Here is a 16,076-nt window from a genome sequence, read left to right as displayed (position 1 = left end):
AAGTACACAAGTGTAACCTCAGCGTAAACGAGCCGATGATTGCAGAAGATACGCCCCCCGGCTGAATACTGCGCCGAACAAAGCATAAATATGTAACTGATCCCTTCGCGTTTACCACGTCGCCACTGATGCGACAAGTTACCATAAAAAGCATCATAAATACACAACGCAGAATACAATGCAGATAGAGAACAGATACGTGGCTCCTACAGACAGGCTCAGCTCTGATACAGGGTTTTCCACCTGGAATATTAACAGGCTGTCTGTTTTGTTGAATAATTCTAGTATTTTGTTTATTTATTTTAAAAGCGTTTTTGTCAGCTCGCTCTTTTGGATGCATGGCGGATCTACATTGTGTTTAACAAGTGTCATGTAACTCTGATAATGGCCATCTGAATGCTCAAAGAAATCTTGACCGGAGTTCAGGCATTAATTATGTTCTTAAGGTCCTGCTGGAGAAACTATAGTGCTTCAGGACAAAATGTCGCGAAGTTATGGGTGATTCTGCGTTGTTCAGGATGTCAGAGGGTTTCTATATAGACTCAAACCGTATATTGCCAGAAGCGTCAACGCCAGGCGATGTTAAACTGAAATGAGACGGTCAGAATCAGGTGTGACTGAGAAACCTGTATAATTCAGTGACGAGAGGAATAGGTGTCCCATTTGTCCATTACTCACCATAGCACCACCAGTGGTAGGAGGACCAAAGCAGTCTGCTCAGCCTGTCTAACCATTCCATTGACACATCACTCCCGGTCCAAGACACAGGATTGGTTCCTAAAACAGAATTGCCCACAATATAGCGAGCAGATACCCTGGAGAATCCTGGCCCAGTGTACAATCCATGGAGAGAGTGGAAATGGGCATTGTGTGGCTGTGGGTAGCTGGCCGCGGGTAGGTCAGGCCATGTCGAGTGTTCGGTGGATAGGCCCAAGATGTTTGGAAGAGAGCGACTCAGTTAAAGTGCTTTCATTTACACCTCAAATAATATCTGAATTTTCTGTTAATCTTGTTTGTTACAAAGCAGAAAAATCTGACCAGAACTGTCCTCAAAATGGATAACGGAATGAGCAGTGGAGGAGTTCCAGTGACGTCAACATCGGGAAAGGACACGGGTATGTTGGCGAATTATTTTAATTTATAAATATTGCCTTGACTACGTGTCTGGATTTAATTCAATATCGGCAGGTCACAAAATATTTGTGAAAACTGAGCAGAGAGATGAGAGAGAGAGTTACCATCTCTGGGGGAAACACAGTCACACGTGGAAGGGGTACAATTACCGTCTGCTCCTGCTCCTCCAGAAGATTGAGATACACATTAAAACAGTGAGGTGTTCCAGAGCACAGGAATTTTGCAGATGCTGGAAGTTTCGAGCAGCACAAAGACACACAAAATTTTGGCTGAACTCAGCAGGTCAGGCAGCATCCATGGAGAGGAATAGACAGTTAACGTTTCAAACCAGGACCACAAGGAATAGAAAGTAATCTGACAATATCCAGAATTTCTGCCCCTTCATTTCCAGTCTGATGAAGGGCCTTGGCCCGAAACGTTCATTGTTTATTCTCCACCGTAGATGCTGCCTGGCATGCTGAGTACCTCCAGAAATTTGTGAGATATCCCAGAGATTTTCTGAGGAAGGGGTTGACCGGAATTGCAGAAAGTAACCCAGGGCAAAGCAGTGGTGATGGGCAGTACCAGGAGAGTGATGGTGATGGGTTACTACTGTATATTCCCAGCAATAGGCAGAGTCCTTTCCAAACACGGAGGTATATTCTCGGGGACACGAAACAGCAGCCTTCCACAGATGGAACTATACCCCCTTCTACACCCCCGGTGCCCCCCAACACGCACCCCCCCGGCCCAAGCCCTTTCCTCTCCCCCCCCCACCCAACCAATGTATATATATTCGGACTGTATTTGGTGATCTTGTGGGCACATGGCCAAGTGGTTAAGGCATTCGACTAGCGATCTGAATGTCGTGAGTTCGAGCCCCAGCCGAGGGAATGTGTTGTGTCCTTGAGCAAGACACCTAATCACACATTGCTCTGCGATGACACTGCTGCCAAGCTGTATGGGTCCTAATGCCCTTCCCTTGGACAACATCAGTGTCGTGGAGAGGGGAGACTTGCAGCATGGGCAACTGCTGTCTTCCATACAAATTTGCCCAGACCTGCGCCCTGGAGTGTGAAGACTTTCCGGGCGCAGATCCATGGTCTCGCAAGACTAACGGCTGCCTTTATTATTTGGTGATCTTTAGGTTCCAGAGAGAAAGTTGCTGCCCAATATGGGGTCGGTAAATTCTTTAATTTTCGCCATTTTCCTTCACAGGTCCGAGCTCAGTGATCACCGAGCTCCTGGCAAGCTGGGACGATTTCCAGCTGCTGCAGTTGACGGATTTCTACCGGGACAGGCTGGAGCAGGCGATGGAAGGAGGGGTGCACGGAGTGAGCCTGGCGTTAACGGCCAAGAATCAGTTCAGCGGAGAGGAACATCGGGTGAGTGGGAGGGAGAATGGGTTTGAATGTTCACACGTCACAGGACTGATGGGTGTCGGAACTCTGACTCAGCGGATAATAAAGCATAAAAATAAATCAGAAATGAATATATATAATTCTTAAAACTGTGAATTTGAAGGAATGATTAAAAAAAGGTGTAAACACTCCAGTGGCGGCTCAATGTTCAGAGCGAGGGGAGCCGGTAACAATTGTATGAGGTAGCAGTAAAGGAGTTTAAGTGGAAATATGGTAGGAACTTTCATTCTGGGAAGACTGTACAGCGTGACGGTACGATGTCAGTGAGAATTGGGGCATCAGTCATGGATGCCACAGGAGCTGGAGTGTGTTCTGTTCTGGGTGGAGATGATTGTGTTACAATCTGTAACTGCAAACAGTGTGGATCGGGGAATACTGCCATGTTGTAATGTGTAATCACTGAATAAACCTCCACCAGAAAAGGCAAAGGAAAGGCGTCAGGTGTCAGCCGGTAATCCGCTGTCATGTTGGACACTGGCCGACTGAGGAAATGAATCACAACATCTTCTCTGCAACTTCTCTGAGACTGTTCACTCTGTTATAAAAATCTTCCTAACTTCTTCATCAGTGATCATTATTTTCTGATTTCTGTTTACACCATCTAATCCAGTGAGGAATTATTTATGGATTTTGACTGCTCAGTGTGATCCCGTTACAGAGCACATTATTTACTTCTCATTCTCTGTGTGAATCTGTCAGTCCCCAATATGTTCACCGTTACTCTTCACAGAAAATCTCTGATCTCGCTGATAAGGGAGAGCGGGCGGACAGTTCTAAACTCCTCCTGAGCCTGGTGATGGAGAAAGGCTCCCGCGCCCGGAGGGTGATGTGGGAAACCTTTGTGAAAATGCAGAACTGTGTCCCAAATTTGGACAAAATACTGAAGGAAATACAGATATATGGTGAGATAATATCAGCAATTAATTTAAATTTGGATCACAACACAGCACACTTTACAAATTTACAAAAATGATTTTCTCAATTTGTTTAAATTCATCAGGTTGTGATCCCTCCCATCGACCAATTCCCGCTCAACTTTTACTAGAGTTTCTCAGTGAGCTGAAAGGTAAGTGACCGTGCATTGAACATTGCAGAGTATAACACTGAGATAAGCCATTAGGCCTATCATATTGTGCCGAAACAGCTAAGAAGTAAATCAGACACACCCAAGCTCTAATCTCTGCTTCCTACACCATGTCCATATGCGTCCATCTTCCTTACATCCATGTGTCTATCCAAACGTCTCTCAGAAGTCTCTAACAATTTGCCTCTACCACCGTACCAGGCAGTGCATTCCAGGCATCCACGACTCTCTGATTTAAAAAAAAAACTATCTCTCACATCTCCCATAATCCAACCCCCTCTCACCTTCACTGCAGGCCCTCTAGTAATAGACATTTGAACCCCAGGAAACCTATTCTCTCTGTCTACTCTATCTAAGCCTCTCATAATGTTGTCAACCTGTGTCAGAGCTCCCTCGGCCTCCGATGGTCCAGAGAAAACAATCTAATTTTCTCCAGCCTCTCGTGATAGCACATGCCCTCTGAACCAGACAGCATCCTGGTGAATCTCTTGTGCTCCCTCTCTAAAGCCTCAACATCCCTCCGGTAGTGGGGAAATTGGAACGGTACGCAATGGCCCAGATGTGGCTGAAGCAGAGTTCATAATGTTGAAACCTGACCTCTGTTTCCACCAACGGTGGTACTTTACGTCGGGCGGTTAAATTGTTGAGCCACAAAAATCTGACCAGGTAAATGTTGGGACTGTGACAGAGAACACAGTGAGACACAGGGAAACATGTTTCCTAGAGGGAGAGATTTCAAAGAACATTTTGAGGAAAGAGGCAGAGAGCTGGCGAGTTTGACTAGAGTTGTCACACCGCTCTGGCACCTGCAACTACAGATCCCCACCGGAGTCTGGGTGGAGAAGGGGGTGATCCGGAGAATGAAAAAAAAACACACGAAAAAGTCAAAACCTTCTCTTGCCAGTCACTGCCCACTCCTGAACAGCCTCATCCTTAACCATTTTCTAAACTCCCCCAGTTCCTGCAGATTATCTTTTCTTAGAGTTGGGCGTCCACTGAAGTTCCAGTCACAGAATAGTAATAATAGCATCACTTTAGTTAGAAAAGCAGGTAACATCCCAACCGGTCTGTTCAACCACAGAGCAGCATATGAACACCGCTGTGTTCACATCTGCACTCCCCAGTACAAACACTGCTACAGTGTTAGAGAGGGTGAGATTGGGGGACATATTCCTCAGCTCAGTCCACAGAAGCTGAAATTCCTGTCTACCGGCGTTGTGTGATGGACACTGTGGAAGGGTGAGAGATGGGAATTAGGACAGGGAAACCGAGAGTTGTGGGATCGTGACAAGGAAGGTGCAAAGGACTGAAAACATCTATAAATAATATTGTAATTAGTTAAATTGTGATGGTCTGGATGGGAAGCTCACTACATCCATAAACCCATCATGTCAGTGAGAATGGAGCCCGGGACAGTGCATGGGCTCAGAGATTGTGAGGCTTCATCATCGCAGACTGAGTTGGATAGAGGAGAGAGCGTAAGAAAGACAAATATCACAAAACTTATTAACATTGCATCAGCCCATGTTTCACTGATTATTCGAACCTCTTAACAGAAATATAAGGAATCTCAGCCAGAATCTTGGTTCAGTCTCTTTCATTTACAAGAACAAATCCCAAAGACAATAATTTAAATCTGAGACCAGAGATAGACAAATCAGGAAGTTTACAAACTACTCACGTCTTTGTCACCTCTGTTAATGATGTTCCAGTCCACATCCGGTCAATGAAAACCCCCAGTTTCCCTGCACCATGGGTTTGGTAAATCGCCACAAGCTTGTCCTTCACTAATCCTCATGTTGTTTGCCGAGGGAACAGACATGACAGTGAATTTCCCACAACCATTTCTGAATATCAAACAGATACACTCCCTGATTATTGAAGAACATCATTTCTCCCATTCTCACACTCTCTAAAGTAAATATGTACACAATCAATGTTTTCCTACGCTCCCAATCACAGCCAAATACATTGAATGGAGACCCCAAACACTCCTGACAGGGTCCTAAAACACTGTGAGACCCCAGACGTCCCTGACAGGGTCCTGACACACTTTGAGGCCCCACACACCCCTGTCAGAGTCGTGACATACTGTGAGACCCCGCACACCCCTGACAGGGTGATGACACAATGTGAGACCCTACAAGACCCTAACAATGTCCTGACACACTGTGAGACGCCATCCACTCCTGACAGGGTCCTAACACACTGTGACACCCCCAACACGTCCCTGACAGGGTCCTGACAGACGGTGTAACCCCACACACTGCTGACAGCATCCTGACAGATTGAGAGTCCCCAAACACCCCTGACAGGTCCCGGACACACTGTGAGATGACACACATCCATGAAAGGGGCCTGGCACACTGTGAGACCACACACACCCCTGTCAGGGTCCTGACACACTGTGAGACCCTGCACAACTTTGACAGGGTGCTGACACACTGTGAGACCCCACACTCCCCTGACAGGGTCCTGACACACTGTGAGACACCACACACCACTCTCAGTGTCCTAAATCACCCCTGACAGTGTTCTGAAACACTGTGAGACCACAGACATCCCTGACAGGGTCCTGACACAGTGTGACACCCGACACACACCTGGCAGGGTCCTGACACATTGTGAGACCCCACACACTCCTGACAGGTTCCTGACAGACTGTGAGACCCCCCACACACTTGACAGGTTGCTGACACACTGTCAGAACCCACACACCACTGACAGTGTCCTGATACACTGTGAGAACCCACACACACCTGATTGGGCCCTGACACACCACACACTCCTGACAGAGTCCTGACACAATGTGAGAACCCACACACACCTGACAGGGTCCTGACACACTGTGAGATATTACATATCCTTGATAGGGTCCTGACACACGGTGAGACCCCACACACCCCTGACAGGGTCCTGACACACTGTGAGACCCATGATGTACCTGAAAGTGTCCTGACACTCTGTGAGACACCAAACACCCCTGACAGGGTCCTGAGACACTGTGAGACCGCACACACCCCTGACAGGGTCCTGACACACTGTGAGACCCCACACATCCATGACAGGGTCCTGACAGACCGTGAGACCCCACACGTCCCTGACAGTGTCCAAACACACTGTGAGACCCCGCACACCCTTGCCAGGGTCCTGACACACTGTGATACCTCGCACACCCCTGGCAGGGTCCTGACACACTGTGATACCCCACACACGCCTGACACGGTACTGACACGCTGTGAGACACCACACGCTATTGACAGGTTCCTGACACACTGTGAGACCCTGCACACGTCTGACACGGTCCTGGCACACTGTGAGACCCAACACACCCCTGTTAGGGGACTGAAACTCTGTGAGACCCGACACACTCCTGACAGAACCCTGTCAGTGGTGTGTGGTGTCTCACAGTGGGTCCTGACACACTGTGAGACACCACACGTCCCTGACAGGGTGCTGACACAGCGTGAGACACCACACACCCCTGACAGTGCCCTGACACACTGTCAGAACCCACACACCCCTCACAGTGTCCTTATACACTGTGAGAACCCACACACCCCTGACAAGGTCCTGACACACTGTGACACCCCACACATGTCTGACAAGGTCTTGACACACTGTGAGAACCCAATGTGAAACCTCACAAGTCCCTGACAAGGTCCTTACGCACTGTGAGACACCACACACTCTTTTGGGCGTCCTGACGTACTGTGATAACCCGCACACCCCTGACAGGTTCCTGACACAATGTGAAACCCCAGAAGTATGACAGTATGACAATGAGACCCTACACAACCCTGACAGGGTCCTGACACATTGTGAGATACCACACACCTCTGACAGGATCCTGACACACTGTGAGACCGCACACAACCGGACAGGGTCCTGAGACACTGTGAGACCCCAACCGTCCCTGACAGGGTGCTGACACACTGTGAGACCTCGCAAGCCCTTGACAGGTTTCTGACAGACTGTGAGAAAGCACACACACCTTGCAGTGTCCTGAAGCACTGTGATACCCCAGACGTCCATGATAGTGTCCTGACAGACTGTGAGACCCCACACACGCCTCACAGGTTCCTGACAGACTGTGAGACCCCACACACCCCTGACAGGGTCCTGACAGACTGTGAGACCCCACACACCCCTGACAGGGTCCTGACAGACTGTGAGACACCACACACCCCTGACAGGTTCCTGACATACGGTGACACACCACATGTCCCTGACAGGGTCCTGACACTGTGAAACCCCAGAAAACCTTGGCAGTGTGCTGACAAACTGTGAGACCACACATACCCTGACACACTGTGAGACCCCACACACCACTCTGTGTCCTAAATCACCCCTGACAGCGTCCTGACACACCGTGAAACCCCACAAGTACCTAGCATGTACCTGTCACACTGTGAAACCTCACACACCCATGACAAGGTCCTGACACACTGTGAGACTACACACACCCCTGACAGGGTCCTGACGGACTGTGAGACCCCACACACCCCTGACAGGGTCCTGACACACTGTGAGACCCCACACACCCCTGATAGGGTCCTGACAGACTGTGAGACACCAAACGCCACTGTTAGTGTCCTAAATCACCCCAGACAGTGTCCTGAAACACTGTGAGACCACAGACATCCCTGACAGTGTCCTGACAGACCATGAGACCCCACACACTCCTGACAGGGTCCTGACACAGCATGAGACCCCACACACCCCTGACAGGGTCCAGAAACACCATCAGATCCCACACACCCCTGACAGCGTCCTGACACACTGCGTGACACCACACACCTCTGACAGGGTTCGGACACACTGTGAGACCTTACACACCCCTGACAGGGACCTGACACAGTGTGAGACCACACACGTCCCTGACAGTGTCCTGACACAATGTGAAACCCCACACAACCTTGGCAGGGTGCTGACGCACTGTGAGATACCACACACCCCTGACAGGGTCCTGACACACTGTGAGACACCACACACCCCTGACGGGGTCCGGACACACTGTGAGGCACAACACACCACTCTCAGTGTCCTAAATCAGCTGGGATGGTGTCCTGAAACGCTGTGAGACCACAGACGTCCCTGACAGGGTCCCGACACATCGTGAGACCCCACACACCCCTGACGGGTTCCTGAAACACCATGAGACCCCACACGTCCCTGACAGGTTCCTGACACAATGAGACACCCCACACACCCCTGACAGCGTCCTGACACACTGCGAAACCCCACAAGTCCCTGACAGTGTCCTTACACACTGTGAGTCCGCACACGTCCCTGACAGGGTCCTGACACACTGTGAGACCCCACGCACCCCTGACAGGGTCCTGACACACTGTGACACCCTATACATCCCTGGCAGGTTCCTGACACACTGTGACACCCCACACATGTCTGACAGGGTCTTGACACACTGTGAGAACCCATACACACCTGACCGGTTTCTGACATACTGTCCGGACCCACACACAACTGACAAGGTCCTCACACACTGTGAGACCCCACACACTCCTGGCAGTGTTCGGACACACTGTGAGACACCAAGTGCCACTGTCAGCGTCCTAAATATCCCCAGACAGTGTCCTGAAACACTGAGACCACAGACATCCCTGACAGGATCCTGACACACCATGAGACCACACACAGTCCTGACAGGGTCCTGACGCACTGTGAGACCCCACATGTCCCTGATATGTTCCTGACACACTCTGAGACCCTGCACACATCTAACAGAGTCCTGACACACTGTGAGACCCCACATATCCATGACAGAGCCCTGACACACTGTGAGACCCCACAAGTCCCTGACAGGGTCCATACACACTGTGAGACACCACACACTCTTGACAGCGTCCTGACATACTGTGATACCCCGCACACCCCTATAAGGGTCCTAAAACACTGTGACCCACACGTCCCTGGCAGGGCCCTGACACACTGTGACACCCCACACAGTCCAGGCAGGGTTCTGACACACTGTGAGACCCCACACACCTCTGACAAGGTTCTAAAACACTGTGAGACCCCACACACCCGTGACAAGGTCCTGACAGACAGTGAAACCCCACACGACCCTGACAGGGTCCTGACACACTGTGAGACCCCACACACCCCTGACAGGGTCCTGAGACTCTGTCGGATCCCACACACTCCTGGCAGGGTCCAGACAGGGTCCAAACACCCACGACAGGATTCGAACACACTTTATGATCCCACACACCCCAACCACCCACCCACAGTGCAGGTGCTGATCAGCATAGCTACCACTTTGTATTTTGAATAAGTAATGGTGAGAGGGGAGAGGGACCTGTGATTGCCCGACCTGTTCCTTTGACAGAATGCCCACTACCTTTTTCTCCATCTCCATACGCCACATCAACACTGGGGAGTAAAAGTTTCTTCCACAGGAATAAATGACAGCTGTGACAGTAGTGGGAGGTTGTCCAGTATGGGACATTTGGGGGACAGTGAACTACCCGGGAAATACTCACCTTCACAGCACAGTTAATTGTGAAAATGTGATGATCTGGTGTTTATCTAGACCAGGCCTCCGTCCAGTCTAGGGTCTGTTAATGGAATTTACTTTACTGTACGAGCATCCATTGATTAATCCAATTAATGCAATAGCTTTGAGCTAACTCTTGTGTATTTAAATACTGAGTTCTGAGGTGAGGCATCTAACAGTTTGTTCACTGTCTGTTCCCATGGAAGATGTTCAACAGAAACACAAGGAGACTCTGCGGGCACAAACTGAAACACTGAGAGTGAACACGATCCTGATGAGGGAGAAGGTGAAGGTTTTCCAGCTGGTTGATCGATACGCTGAGCTCACGGTCATTTCTACTGTTCGAGATCGGAGACTGGTGGAACATGAGCTGCTGGCAAGAGGCAGAGACCACGAGGAGTGGAGAGAGGAACATCTCCGCGGAGAGCTGGAAAAAATCCGCACTGATCAGCTGTTCCAGAGCAGCTTTTCCCGGAGTAATTCCAAATCTGGGAGTTCGGCAGCAGTGGCCGGAGTCCCGGGGATCGGGAAAACAACAATGGTACAAAAGATTGTCCATGACTGGGCCACAGGGAAAATATACCAACAATTCCAGTTTGTCTTCAGTTTCAAATTCCGGGATTTAAACACCATCACTTGTCAAATAAACCTGAGGGAACTGATTCTGGATCAGTATCCTTACTTTGGGAATTTACTCAGAGAGGTCTGGAAGAACCCAGAGGGATTGCTGTTTATATTTGATGGTTTGGATGAATTCAATGACAAAATTGATTTTGCTGACAGTCAGAGAAACACAGAACCTCGGTCCACATGCACAGATCCTGAATTCAAGTGCAAGGTGTCTGACATTTTGTACAGTTTAATCCAGCACAAGCTGCTCCCAGGGTGTTCAGTGCTGGTCACCACCCGTCCCACTGCGTTACATTTATTGAAAATGGCAGAGATCAGTGTCTGTGCTGAAATCCTGGGATTTGTTGGCAAGGAACAGAAGGAGTATTTCATCAGGCATTTTGAAGATCAGACGGTGGCAGCAGCTGTTTTCAAACACGTGGAGGAGAACAAGATTCTGTACACCATGAGCTACAACCCCTCCTACTGCTGGATCCTCGCTCTGGCACTGGGCCCCTTCTTCACACAAAGAGTCAGCGACCCGCAGCGAGTTCCCAAGACCATCACCCAACTGTATTCCTACTATATTTACAACTTCCTGAAAAACCACGGCCGTGAGATTGAGAACCCCCGTGATGTGTTTCTCAGGGTTGGTCAGATGGCCTTCAGAGGGGTGTCCCAGAAGAAGATTGTGTTCACAGATGGAGATTTGATCAACTACAATCTGCAGCCTTCCCAGTTCCTGTCCGGGTTCCTGATGGAGCTTTTGGAGAGAGAGGATTCTGCCCGGAGCGTGGTGTACACATTCCCACACCTCACCATCCAAGAGTTTGTAGCTGCTATCGCACAATTCCTGACTCTACATCCCGAGAATATCCTGAAATTCCTCACTGAAGCCCACAGCACGACAGATGGGCGATTTGAGGTATTTCTCCGTTTCGTTGCTGGTCTCTCCAACCCAATGACAGCTCGGGGCCTGGAGGAGTTTCTGGGTCCATTTCCTCATCAAACAACCTGCCGGGTGATTGACTGGGTGAAGGAGGAGGTTAAACGCCAGAGTGGAAACACATGGAGTGAATCTGGTAAAAGGAGTCTCCTGAACACATTGCACTACCTGTTTGAGTCTCAGAATCGTGGACTGGCTCAGGCCACACTGGGATCTGTGGAAACACTTTCATTCAGTGGAATGACACTGACCCCGATTGACTGCGCGGTCCTGTCTCATGTCATCGGACTCTGTGATAGAATAAAACGTCTCGACCTGGAGTACTGTCACATTCACTGTGAGGGAATCCAGCGGCTGGGACCCGGGCTGCACAAGTGCCGGGAGTTGAGGTAACTTGATTTATCTCTCACTCTGCACTGTGAAACTGTTCCATTGTGTTGTTTCGATGTAAAGGGATTTGGGTAAATCTGTGATAAATCAGATTGAGAAGAGTTGTGACAAACGCCATCCCCTTACCTCCTGTGGGATTTCTCTTAGCTGTTACCCTTCTCCTGTGGGATCTCTCTTATCCCTGCCCCTTCCGACCCTCTCACGTCAGGAACACGTTTCTAACCATCGAGGAATGGGACAGAATATGTGGAGTTTACAGGGTCACACCGACAGACGAAATTACCGACATTCGGTGAATACCCTGGAGCTGGACAGTGAGGGACATTGGCGGTGATGGGAACTCCGATCAGTGATTTACTGAAGGGTTTAATGTTTCCTGAAATATCCGAGTGAGAGAAATTCCCTCAGACCCACGGTTTGAATCACTTTGTTCATCAATTTGTCTGTTTGTGTTTAGACTGAGTGGTAATAAACTGGGAGATTCAGGAGTGAAACTGGTGTCTGCGGCTCTGAGGAACCCGGAGTGTAAAATACAGAAACTGGTGTAAGTACCAGACTGTGGGAGATTATGTTTACAGTCACTGGGTGTCTGACACTGAACATTAATGTGATCAGTAATTGTGTTACTGATAAACACTGGGGATTTGTACCGTCTCCTGTCTCTCTGTGTCCTTCATCCTCACTCTCTCTCATCTCCAGGCTGGAAAGTGTCGGTCTCACAGATTCTGTTGCCGAGGATCTCGTCTCCGCTCTCAGTACAAACTCATCTCTGACGGGGCTGGACCTGGGATTAAACTCGCTGACAGACCGATCTGTCCCCGCTCTCCGCCGCCTCATACTGACCCTCCCGAGTCTGGAGCGGATCTGGTGAGTGTTTGTGTTAACGTTCAATGTGATAAAATAGCAGCGGATGCGCGGGTTTTCTGGTGATATTTGTCTGTGAGTGTTGTCCCCTGTTACTGACACTGTTGTGTGATCTGTTTATTTCATCTTTATTCTCCCATCTGTTTCAGGCTGTGGTACAATAGGTTCAGTGAGACCGGGGAGAAGGAACTGAGATCTCTGCAGGGAGTCAAACCTGGACTGAGAGTGACCGTGTGAACATCTGAATGTGTGAACATCCCCGCCCGCGGGATGCCGACAGTTTGGCCGATTCCACGCGCCAGGTTTAATTCCCAACCGTTTTTAACAGAACCAGCTTCAAGCTCGCGCTGTGCGTCGTTCGCTGTTCTCCCGTGGTGACGTATTTCCACCTCCTGTCCAGCGCGCTGCTTCCGCCGGATGTGCGGTTTCGAGAGCCCGGGGAATGACACAGACAGGAAGAGCCCGGGGGCCGGGGCTCAGTCTGGGACACCGGTGTCCCGGGGTGGGATTCTCCTGGGAGTGCGTAATGCTGGCTGGCCTGCTGCGTTCACGGGCAACTTTTACGTTTGATGCCGGGGAATTACACAGTCAAGAAGGGCCCGATGATGGCGGGTTTTTTTCTGAGACAACGGTGACTCCTGACCGGCGTGGATAACTGCACTCACATCATCTCTATACTGATTCCACAACCTACGGACTCACTTTCAAAGAATTTACAACTCATGTCATTATTATTTAATATTTTATTTGCACAAATTTCCCTTCCTTTGCACGTTGCTTGTTGATTAGTCTTTGTTTTTGTATAGTTTTTCATAAATTCTGCTATATTGATTTATTGTCCTGTAAATGACTGCAATAAAATGAATCTCGGGGTAGTATATGGTGACAAATAAGAACTTTGATAATAAGCAACACGCATCAAAGTTGCTGGTGAACGCAGCAGGCCAGGCAGCATCTCTAGGAAGAGGTGCAGTCGACGTTTTAGGCCGAAACCATTCGTGAGGACGAACTGAAGGAAGAGCTAGTAAGAGATTTGGAAGTGGGAGGGGGAGGGGGAGATCCAAAATGATAGGAGAAGACAGGAGGGGGAGGGATGGAGCCAAGAGCTGGACAGTTCATTGGCAAAAGGGATATGAGACGATCATGGGACAGGAGGTCCAGGGAGAAGGAAAAGGGTGAGGAGGGGGATACCCAGAGGATGGGCAAGGGGTATAGTCAGAGGGACAGAGGGAGAAAAAAGAGAAATAATAAATAAATATGTCTGGGGCCCTGACTGTCCAATCACACACTCCCGGGGTTAGACACAGCGTGAAGCTCCCTCCACACTGTCTCATCACACACTCCCGGGGTCAGACACAGCGTGAAGCTCCCTCCACACTGTCTCATCACAGACTCCTGGGGTGAGACACAGCGTGAAGCTCCCTCCGCGCTGTCCCATCACACAATCCCAGCGACTCCCTTGTCCATTCGTCCCCCCCCCCCCCCATCCCTTCCCACCAATCTCCCTCCTGGCACTTTTCCTTGTAAGCGGAACAAGTGCTACACATGCCCTTACACTTCCTCCCTTACCACCATTCAGGGCCCCAGACAGTCCGTCCAGGTGAGGCGACACTTCACCTGTGAGTCGGCTGGGGTGATATACTGCGTCCAGTGCTCCCGATGTGGCCTTCTATATATTGGCGAGACCTGACGCAGACTGGGAGACTGCTTTGCTGAACACCTACGCTCTGTCCGCCAGAGAAAGCAAGATCTCCCAGTGGCCACACATTTTAATTCCACGTCCGATTCCCATTCCGATATGTCTATCCACGGCCTCCTCTACTGTAAAGATGAAGCCACATTCAGGTTGGAGGAACAACACCTTATATTCCGCCTGGTTAGCCTCCAACCTGATGGCATGAACATTGACTTCTCTAACTTCAGTTAATGCCCCACCTCCCCTTTGTACCCCATCCCTTATTTATTATTTATTATTTCCCCCTTTTTTCTCTCTCTTTTTTCTCCCTCTGTCCCTCTCACTATAGTGGGTTCACCTCCCCCTTTCTTTCTCCCTACGCCTCCTGTCCCATGACCCTCCCCCTCCTCCATCTCTGTATCCCTTTTGCCAATCACCTGTCCAGCTCTTAGCCCCATCCCTCCTCCTCCTGTCGTCTCCTATCACTTCGGATCTCCGCCTCCCCTCCTACTTTCAAATCTCTTACTATCTCTTCTTTCAGTTAGTCCTGACTAAGGGTCTCGGCTCTAAACGTCGACTGTACCTCTTCCTAGAGATGCTGCCTGGCCTGCTGCGTTCACCAGCATTTTTGTGTGTGTTCCTTGGTTAACGTGGCCGCCAGGGATGGAGTGAGACACTGACTTACAATGGCCACTGTCGCACACAGAATCTATGACGAAGGAACATGCGGTGCCCGTGGATACAATCCCGGGATCGAGTGTGTTACCGATCGTAATAACGGTATTTTACTTTGTGTTTTATATCGTCTTGGGTATTGCATGTATGTTTTAATTCTAATAATTTTCTCATTGAATAAACTAATGTATATATCTCAGATATTCACACATACACATATACATGTGGGTTTTGGGGAGGAGGGGTGAGGGGTTTGGGAGGAAGAGGAGTGACGGGACGAGGAGTGGACTGATGAGACGGTGACCGTGGCGAAGTCACTGACTCAATAGGGGACGAAAAGGGACAAAAGTTCCTGTCAGAAACTGTTTGCGACGTGGATAATATAGAGAGAGGGTGAGGAGGAATGAAACGACAGGAAGGGAGCGGGATTGATGGGACTGGGAAGGAGGGGAAGTGATAGGACATGGAGAGAGTGGAAGTAATGGGGCGGGGAGCGAGGGAAATGGGACGTGGAGGGAGGGGAAGTGATGGGACGAGGAGCGAGGGAATCTGATGGGATGGGAAGAGAGGGAATTGACGGGACTGGGAGAGAGGGGTCTGATAGGACAGGGTGGGGAGGAACAGAATGAGGAGTGTGAGGGAGTGATTCATTCAATAGTAGAGGAAAACTGAGAAGTACCCATGGGGAGGAATGTAGCTACGGGAAATGCTTGGCACCGTTACCACCGCACTCCCAACTCCAAAATACCGCCTCGATTTTCCCTCCTCTCCTCAGGTGG

The 16,076-nt window shown here is 49.7% G+C and overlaps 1 protein-coding gene and 1 pseudogene across 1 annotated transcript; one reads left to right on the top strand and one right to left on the bottom strand.

Moving 5' to 3' along the window:
- Positions 1-1,018: 1,018 nt before the first annotated feature.
- Positions 1,019-13,184, top strand: LOC140207486 (NACHT, LRR and PYD domains-containing protein 3-like). The gene is made up of 8 exons (XM_072276008.1): positions 1,019-1,115; positions 2,332-2,498; positions 3,265-3,436; positions 3,535-3,600; positions 10,345-12,082; positions 12,541-12,627; positions 12,783-12,950; positions 13,097-13,184. The coding sequence occupies exons 1-8, from the start codon at positions 1,055-1,057 to the stop codon at positions 13,182-13,184; spliced, it is 2,547 nt and encodes an 848-aa protein (XP_072132109.1). The 5' UTR covers positions 1,019-1,054.
- LOC140207388 (uncharacterized) lies at positions 7,959-10,236 on the bottom strand (annotated as a pseudogene).
- Positions 13,185-16,076: the final 2,892 nt, after the last annotated feature.

This window comes from Mobula birostris, chromosome 13 (assembly GCF_030028105.1).
Source record: "Mobula birostris isolate sMobBir1 chromosome 13, sMobBir1.hap1, whole genome shotgun sequence".
In the NCBI taxonomy this organism is placed as follows: Eukaryota; Metazoa; Chordata; class Chondrichthyes; order Myliobatiformes; family Myliobatidae; genus Mobula; species Mobula birostris.
This window is presented reverse-complemented; position numbering and strand designations above follow the sequence as displayed.

Bases quoted from the DNA above. Each gene is read 5' to 3' on its own strand.
- LOC140207486 (XM_072276008.1), top strand. From the start codon at position 1,055: ATGGATAACGGAATGAGCAGTGGAGGAGTTCCAGTGACGTCAACATCG. The intron at 1,116-2,331 runs GTATGTTGGCGA...TTTCCTTCACAG, and splicing joins AACATCGGGAAAGGACACGG to GTCCGAGCTCAGTGATCACC. The intron at 3,601-10,344 runs GTAAGTGACCGT...TTCCCATGGAAG, and splicing joins GTTTCTCAGTGAGCTGAAAG to ATGTTCAACAGAAACACAAG.